At 36.4% G+C, this 9,471-nt stretch overlaps 1 protein-coding gene across 1 annotated transcript; it reads left to right on the top strand.

Moving 5' to 3' along the window:
* Positions 1-6,620: 6,620 nt before the first annotated feature.
* Positions 6,621-8,722, top strand: LOC125470134 (protein JINGUBANG-like). Its single transcript, XM_048568660.1, has one exon. It carries the CDS (start codon positions 6,785-6,787, stop codon positions 8,225-8,227), a length of 1,443 nt encoding a protein of 480 aa, XP_048424617.1. The 5' UTR covers positions 6,621-6,784; the 3' UTR covers positions 8,228-8,722.
* The last annotated feature ends 749 nt before the right edge of the window (positions 8,723-9,471 follow it).

The following is a 9,471-nucleotide window of genomic DNA, read 5'->3' as shown; positions in this document are numbered from 1 at the left end:
GTTGTATGTTGTGTGCTTTGTTGGTAATGAATTACCGTTGTCCAAAAGAAAAAATAAAGAAAAAAGAAACGGCCCATAAACCCACAACAAGCGCTAGTTCCGCCACTGGAAGCAGCATAAGTATTTGTTAATTTGTTGAGGATTAATGTATTATTATTATTATTAATTAATGTAACGATCTTCACCATGGTAAGGCTAACGTTTGGGATAAAATTGCTTTCCATAGGCATGATTATGTTGCAGCAACGAAAGGCCAAATAATTTCTTTTGTCAATATTTAATCAACGGTTGCATGCTCCCTTTTCTGAATCGAGATCAGATTTGGCGTAAGAATTTCGTATCGTGACCTGGGAAGTGCAAACGTGTTTCATGGTTAGCAAACACCACCAAATCTAGCTAATTAATTTAAGAAAACTTTCAGTAATTAAAATACAAAACTAATTTTTTCTATGACTTTATCAGTGTCGTATAAATATAGAAAGAGTCGTCAATTCTTGCATGCCCAGCTGGTTCTGCACTATCAATTTTTAATCCTGTTGCTTATAAAACTTAATGACCTGAAGAATTGAGGCAAAGGACTTTGTTCATCGTTTTGCAAACGTGTTTAACGAGTTGGACGCAAAGAGTTGATCAAAGTATGATTAAGGATTAATTAGTTTATTAATGAACTTCCACTTTCACGACGATTTTTTAAATAACTAGGAAGAGCTGCCTGAGTTCTGCAAACATTTGACTGCCATTGCTAATTAATTAATTTAATCCTCGAGGTTGAAGGATTTTTGTTCTTTCTAGTTTTAGTGTCGCGAGATTATCAGACCACATACCCCAAGTTCAGAAAGTTTAGATACGAAGAATATCTATATTATAAACAAGTTAATCCAAATTAACTTTAATTTGACTTGTTCTTTCTTTAATTCTTCCTTTGTTTATTTGTACTTTTTTCAAAGTAACATAAAAATCCCCAACGTGGCAATTTAGAAACTCTAAGTTTACCGGGAATAGATCCTATCCCGATCTCCGGATCTCTTTCATCAAAACTATCAGATCAAGTGATCCAGGTTTTTTAAATTTCATCAAATAACTCACCCGTTGTAACTCTTTAAAAGCTATGATAATTTTTTACCTTGGATAAAATTTGGAAGGCCTGGATCACTTGATCGGATGATTTTGGTGGAAGAGATTCGAAAATGATCTCTTCCCAAATTCACACGCACTTTGAGACAAGTGTCAAGGATTCTACGTATCTGAGTGAGAAATAATCTAATCCCCCACATTAGCCATGATATGATTACCATAACCCCCTTTGAATAGTTGACACGTTTATTTTTCAGTTGAATTTTTCCAATTGATTGTTCCCCAACCTCAAAATAAATAAATAAAATTCACCAATTAATTATGGAAGGAATACATCTTCAATGGAGAAATGCAAATTTGAGACGTAAAAACTATATTTACATCTGACTTTACATTTCCAAGAGTCTAAATGTTAGTTCTACTTTAATGGGAGAGCTGTAAATTTGGAACTTGATTTAGTGTTCTCTTTTGATTGGCGTGATCCACTTCCAAAAGATGTAAAAGAAGATACAAATTTACATTTTTATTTACATCTTTCAGCAAAAATGAATATTTTGCATCTTTTCATTATTAGAGTGTTTTTCAGCTAATTAAAAATGTAAAATTTCAATTGAACACATTTTTGCATCTTTCGTTAGATATACTCTAAATAAATAATTTATGGAAATAGAAGTTTGGATCATGAATGATCTTTACATGTGAAAGCCATAGTTGCGTATAAACAAAAAGGTAAAGAAAATTTTACAAAGAAAGAGCAAAAACCCTATTGAAATTAGAAGAAAGATTGGCACCAACAGTCCAGGTTCCAACAACACAACCACTTACTATGTTTCTTTTTTTTCTTAGTGATACGATGGAATTTTTGTTTCGGATCGATGTTCACGTTGAATTGTATCTTCTGAATAAAACATCTATTCCAACAACAAATCACATAACAGCATTCTTCTCAATAATACAAGACGAGTGACCAATAATGTACAAAACCTGTCCAATTATATTCACGAATAAAAAATATTGACAATTGTAAAATCTAATATAAGGGAGAGTTGCATTTTCGTGGGATCAATTTATCAACCTAATAAGTATACTTTAAATTCACTGTAGCTATGTGAGTGTGCTCCCATGACAAGTGATAAAGTTTAAAATTGGTCCCTAATCAATTGCTTTTCTCCTATAATTGACATTTATGTTAGAGATAACGTTAGGGAGATTAAATTTACAAATCAAATTATGTATCACCAATAGAAAATAAACATGTTAATTGATACTTAATTAATAATCCAATCATGAACCAACATATCATTTGGTTTACAAAATTTAGTTAAAAAATTCGGTCTCTCTAGCATTACCCATATGTTAGTCTGCTCAAGGAGGTGCTATCAATTTTTTTCCACACTAAAAAGTATTGTGCATTTGACATTGCAACGAAAGATTTTTTCATTTAGTCGGAATATAAGTTGGTATCATATGTTATAATATACGTACAGAAATAATAAACTTTTCAATATTTTTTTCACTTATATTATGATACGTAATGTATAATCTCATGTTTCACACACATTGAAAAATCTCTTCACTGCAACATGCAGGTTGATGAGGTATTCAATAATATTACAATGTATAAAATATCTAGAGTCTAAACATTTCACGAAAATTAAATAAGTGAAATATTGCACCGTTTGCTGGGCCTAATAGAAGTTACGTGTATATATTATTACGTGCATGCAGCCGACCTTAATGCCATTTTGGGACTTTTGGATGAGAGCCCTAGAAAGTCGGCAGTGAAGTAAAATTATTGCTCAATTTTTTTTAAATATAAACAATATATATATATATATATATATATATATATATATAAAACCAGCACGGGATGGTCCAAGATGAATTTTAAACCCGTATTTCACACGGCACGTCCTGAGTTTGATTCTTGACGCTAGTGAATTGCATGATGGTGACCAGGGAAAGTTGAAAATGTCTCTTTGAGTTTTTCCGACTCCCAAAAAAGTAGACTGTGGTGATGAAGCTACCAACTAGTTCATTTTTTGTTTTTTTTTTTTTGAAAAAAACATATATATGTGTGTGTGTGTGTGTCTATATATCTATATATATATATATATATATATATATATATAGATATATATTCTTGCCTGCTATCCATTTTAAAGTTCATTGAACAAAGACAAGCAACGAGTCGTCTTTTCTTTTCCCACCAAGAACCAAATGATCTACGTGTACATTACTTGAGCAATAAAAGTTTAAACTTAAGATTTTGGTGACGCAGTGAGTATGTTTTGCTTGTATCAGCTCACTCTGTTGACTAAACCTACAACACAAATGAGGATAATCTAAATTATTAACTAGATAATTTTCTTCCCAACATTTAAGACAAAATATAGTTTGGTATGTGGATCGAACTACAATGTAGCTTTATTGGAAGCAATTATTATGATATTTGTCTTGCAATATCATACAAGTTAATTACTTATCTTGCAGGTATAATCTCTTTGTTTGAATAAAAAATAACACATGTTCTCACGACATGTATGTAATTAGACTCTATAAAAATTGTGCACCAAAATGAAGTTTTACGTAATCAATTAGTATAGTTCTTGCAGTACTGGATTGTTCGTCTCTTTCAACCCGGTCCTATGACATTCGTAATTATTATTTTGTAGTTTCAAACCTTTGTTTATATCTATCTTCCTCTTGTTATGTTCTTCGAATGTATGAATTTAATTTCCTTTTTGTAAATGAAACATGTCATTCCCTTCAACAAAACAAAAGGAAAATTAAAGTATTATCAATATTGTTTCTGATTGATTGAGTGGATCGACCTATATATGTAAAGGTAAACGAAACAATTGGAATCCCACCTCTTTCATGGCAAACTAAACCTAGTTGACATATGGCTTCTACAATCCGTCATGCTTACAAACCATGACCTAATACCACGGACTCGTGTCGCCCTAAAAATTAGGCCAATTGGCACCTAATGTTTTACTAATTACGTGGAAATACACGACAAATAATTCTAGTTTATTTTAGGTGCAACGTTTTTGGTCTTTGGGTGTGCTGATTAACTGTTACGTGGCTGCTAGCCGATTGCTTTATTGGGGTCCCGTTGTTGTCACCCTCTCACCTATATTTCGGTTAACAGGTGGCGGCCCATTTTCATGGAGCCGTTGACAAATCGGCACGTTTTAAAGGTTAACCATGAGCGGTTTTGGCGCGCTACGGTTCTGTAAATGTAGAGTGAGTGAGGCAAAACGCAATTAGGGTTTTGAAGCTTTATAGGAACCAAACATGTAAATTGTTCACCAACCTGTATGACTTTGAACAAAACAAACAAAAATTGTGTATTATTCGTCATGTGCTTTATCAGGTTTTTTTTTTTTTTTTTTTTTTTTTTTTTTTTTTTTTTTTTTTTTTCGACAGTTTAGAGAAATAGAAAGTTTAGAATGTCAAATAAGAATTTTAGAATATCAATAACAATTCCCTTTTAAATTAATAAAAAAATAATATTTATATTCTCTCTCCTTCAATACCCAAACAAAGAGGCTCTCACTCTAGAGGTGGGCAAAAGGGTCTTAGACTCGCAGGTCGGGGCGGATCCATGCGATTTGGGGCAGGGTGGGCAAATAGCAGGGCGGGGCGGATCCAAGAATTTGAGAAAACGGGCCCTTGGCCCAAACCATTGATTCCTACCATTTGATTAAATCTTAACCGCTTGATCTCCTATTAATGGATAAGGCTTGCTTTCTCCCCGTCTCCCAAACTCCCAGGCTCCCATGGCTCCCATTAGACTCAAGACTCGCACTCTTTTCTTCCTCGAGGTCGGGGCAACAATTACCTGATTGGGTAGTCCAGCACAAATGAACACACTGATTTCCTTACTGTTAGGGCTGGGCTAAAGCATCTTTTTTCAATTCTTAGGCAATAATTGTGCCTTGGTGGTTAGGGTTGGGCTGGAGCTGCTCTTAGGAACTCTCTTTTTCTCACATTCTTTATCATTTTATTGGGAGTGGATTGATAACTATTTTGTTTTACGTTTATAACTTTTGTTCATTTTATTGGAAACTATAATAAACTTTTGGTAATTGTTTTCCGTTTTTAGTTTTCAAAAAAGTTTGCTTTGGGAACTCTTCTCAATAATTGTTTCTTTGTTTTTAATTCAATAGCATTATGACATCGCTTTCTCTAAACATAACACAGTGGAAACTGAGTGCCATAACACTGGAAGCTGGTTGGCTAATCTACTAGCTTTGTTATTGTTGTAGTAGGAGACAAGTAATTTAAGAACAAAGCATATATATAAGAATTCATACTTTAACACAGAATTTGACCCCAAACTCTAAAAATTAAACGTGAAATATGTGGAACCACAATAAAATGTTTGCGTTTACCTAATTTGCACAGTAGACTCAATATATATATATAATGAAATCCAGCTAACAGATCCTTATACATTGGGACACGATCTTTCGAAGTTGTTTTCGCTAATTTCTTGTTTGCCACTAAATCGCCTTTGGCCATCCAAGTGAAGGAAGCAATAATTAAGCATCTGATCGCAGTGGAAATTGGCACAAGTTGTGAACAAATAAAACACTAAGCCCTACGCTAATTTTAGCGAATATTCAAACTTAATTTAACGCTATTTACTGCTAAGAAAATTAAATTATTTTATCGTCCATAATATATGAAAAACAATTTGCATGTGCATGCACAGAAAAGCCTCACTTACGAAACATAAAGAAACGATGTCGTGTTAACCCAAGAAACGTAAATCCTTGACCAACTCGAAAGTCAAGTCAAACCTCCGAGTATGAAAACGCTTCCACAGCGGCATACAAATTGTAACAACAATCCACACGCATGCTAAGAAAACCGCTTCGTGTTTCCTCCAATAAAAACGTGTGAACATTATTCTCCATTAAGAGAAAATCATATCAATTGCTCCAAAAATTCTAATCCAATTGAGTAATGGTTCATGAACTAAAATTTATGAGTATTGATCTCATAGCTCATTGAAATGTTCAGCTATGATCTTTTACGTCAACCTCATCAGAATTGCGTCAAAATAAGTCATGTTGAAAAGACCACTGCTATAATTGAGTTAAATTGAGAGACAATTGCTCCAATTATGTTAAAGTAGAGAAATTATTGTTACAATTATTCTCATTTTGTTTTTCATATTTACCCCCTTGATCAGTCTTGTGTGTGTGGCACATGACTCATTTTGAAGAAAATTATAACAAAATTAACGAAAATGATCACAGTAACATGTTTTAATAAATTAAGAAACTAATAATTATAAATTTTTAATTAAAAAACCATAACTTAAATTGATTGAGCAGAAGGATAACTGCTGCAATTTTCCCGTCCATTAATCTCCAATCCATCCAGCGACTCAACCAAATTCAGCTTTTTCGTTTTAAATTACCGGCACACCCGGTTTCCCGGTACAAAACAACCACGTATCATCCCAACACGTGGCACCAACCCTACCCACCAATCTTTGTTTCCCTTCCTATTTATACACGCTCCCTTACTGCTCTCCCACCTTTCCAAATCATTATTAACAAAAACTTTCCGTCATTCTGTTAATTTCATCAAGAATCTTCCGTCAAAATCCTCTTAATTTTCTCGCACTCAATCCATATTCAAATTCCATATTGTTCTTTTTCTCCACGTTTTCTCATTAGAATTGTAAATGAGAAACGAAAGAGGAGGAGGCACCATGGTAGCAGAACGCAATGTCCCCCACCACCACAGGCCGAAATTCGGAGCCCTTTTGCATTCCTCCGACCCATCCTTGACGTCTCCGACAAGCACCAACGAGACCAACAATAACGACAGCAGCCACCAGAATGATTACTCAACACGGCGTAGCAGTGCCTCGGCGACAAGTCCTCGGTACTACGGCAATAGTACCCAAGGCGGCAGCAGCACCGAGGGTTCACCCTATGTCATGTCCCCATGGAACCCAGCGACGGCGTCACCCTACAATAAGTCCCCGTGGATAACGCCGTCGTCCTTGAATCCGCTGGACGAGAATTTCCCTTTAAACGGACTCATTGGATCATTAGTCCGGGAAGAAGGCCACATATACTCGCTGGCTGTCAAAGGAGACTTGCTCTATACCGGGTCGGATAGCAGGAACATTCGTGTCTGGAAGAACTTGAAGGATTTTACGGGTTTCAAATCGAAGAGCGGGTTGATCAAAGCCATCGTGATTTCCGGCGAGAGGATATTCACCGGTCATCAGGATGGTAAGATCCGAGTCTGGAAGTTTTCCGAGAAAAATCCAAGCAATTACAAACGGGTGGGGAGCTTGCCAACTATGAAAGATTTTATTCGGAGTTCCATGAAGCCGAAAAACTACGTGGAGGTCCGGAGACACCGCAGCGTTGTTCGAATCAGACACTTCGATGCGGTGTCTTGCTTGAGCATGAACGAAGAACAAGGGCTTCTTTATTCAGGGTCGTGGGATAAGTCTTTCAAGGTTTGGAGAATTGCCGATTCCAAATGCTTGGAGTCGGTCGCAGCTCACGAGGACGCAGTAAACAGTGTTGTCGTGGGTTTCGAGTCATTGGTGTTCACCGGCTCGGCGGACGGGACTGTGAAGGTGTGGAGGAGGGAGTTGCAAGGGAAGGGAACTTCGCATGTGTTGGTTCAGACGTTGTTGAAGCAAGAGAACGCGGTGACGGCATTGGCAGTGAACAAGGAGGCCGCGATTGTCTATTGTGGGTCATCCGATGGGTTGGTCAATTATTGGGATCGCGCGAAGCACTTGTCCCATGGCGGAGTTTTGCGCGGCCATAAACTTGCCGTGCTGTGCTTGTCCTCAGCGGGAAACTTGGTTTTCAGCGGATCAGCGGACAAGAATATTTGCATATGGAGGAGGGAAGAAGGTGGGGCGCACACCTGCTTGTCTGTCTTGACAGGCCACACAGGACCCGTCAAATGCTTAACCGTGGTGGAAGATCACGGCTCCGAGAACAAGGCAGGTCAGGGTTGGGTGTTATACAGTGGCAGCCTTGACCGGTCCGTAAAGGTGTGGCGCGTGTCCGAGGACGCTCCGGACTTGAGGCAAATACGGGCGTTGGTGAAGGACGCTTCAATAAGGCAGGAAGCCGCTCGGCTCCACTATTGACAAATCCGGAGAGTCTTGGGAAGAAAATATCGTAGAGTTTACTCTAACCCGACGGTCCTTCAACGAGCGTGTAGTACACGCGCAGTCTGTTCTGGTGGTAGTCTCGCGGACAAAGCGCCAGAACGTCTAGATGAATTAAGCGGGAGGGCACCGTCCAGACCAGGCGGACCACCAGATTTTTCAAACGAAGCCTTGGAAAAAGAGGTTTTGCATGTAAATGCAAGATACTATGAATGTGAGAGTCTGATATAATATGTAGATATCGCTCATGCCAAAAAAAAAACCAGCATATATAAGGTCCCAAAGGCTATGTATTATTTGCATGGCCTAATGCAGTTTTATGAAAGCACATGCAGATGGACCGACTGTAAACTCCTTAGCATATTGTTCTGGCAGATTAGTTAGCTAGCTTTGTTGCCACAATTATAGGGCTTTTTCGATCTGTTATTAATTTGGCCAGATATTACTATATATATACACGTGTATGATTACAGAGTAAATGTATTTACGTTTGTAAGTGTACCATTAATCATGTATTTACATTTGTAAATTCAATCTCTTGACTTGAATTATAAGCTACCAAAAGCTAGCCAGCAAATTGAATTAACAAGTCCTTGATTGGTGCTCATTTCAAAAGTCATGACTACATATCACATTGTCACATAAATCTTATTTCAAAACATAAAAATATATTTGTCCTTCAATTATTACATACCCCAAAATAAGAAGCTAGTGAAAAAAACATTAGTACTACAAATATCAAATATTTAAGGATATGCAAAATGAAGGAAGTTTTTTTTTTCAAGGTTGTGGAGCCATTGTCTGAGCGATGGTGTAGCTAGGAGGGTTCAAAGGATTTTAAAAATCTAAACGACGATGTAACTATTGTCTAAGTGTAGAGGATGCACTCATGAGCGTTTATATTTTCTTTCACCTTTTTTAACTTGTACATTATTTTGAAATCCCCTAAAAACACTATTCATAGGGTTTGTAGGTTTTTAAAATTCAAACTATGATATACTTGTCGTCAAAGCGTACAGAATGCGATGACAAGCGTTTGCATATTTTTTTTCACATTTTTCATACTTGTAATGAATTATTATGAAATTTTAATGTGCTTTGTTATTTTTAAATTACTTCATATTTTTAATGTGATTGGAAATTTTTAATCTCTTATGTGAGATTAAGTACTATGGTTATTGCGGTACCTTGTAAGGTTTTTTTTAGTAGTTTAAAAATATCAA

This window comes from the organism of the source record quoted next, unplaced genomic scaffold, assembly GCF_019419815.1.
Source record: "Pyrus x bretschneideri cultivar Hongxiangsu unplaced genomic scaffold, Pyrus_bretschneideri_v1 Contig10, whole genome shotgun sequence".
Lineage (NCBI taxonomy): Eukaryota > Viridiplantae > Streptophyta > Magnoliopsida > Rosales > Rosaceae > Pyrus > Pyrus x bretschneideri.
The sequence above is the reverse complement of the archived record's forward strand: the minus strand, read 5'-3'. Positions and strand labels throughout refer to the sequence as shown.

What these genes read in the sequence shown, in the direction of transcription:
- LOC125470134 (XM_048568660.1), top strand. Translation starts at nt 6,785, where the DNA reads ATGAGAAACGAAAGAGGAGGAGGCACCATGGTAGCAGAACGCAATGTC.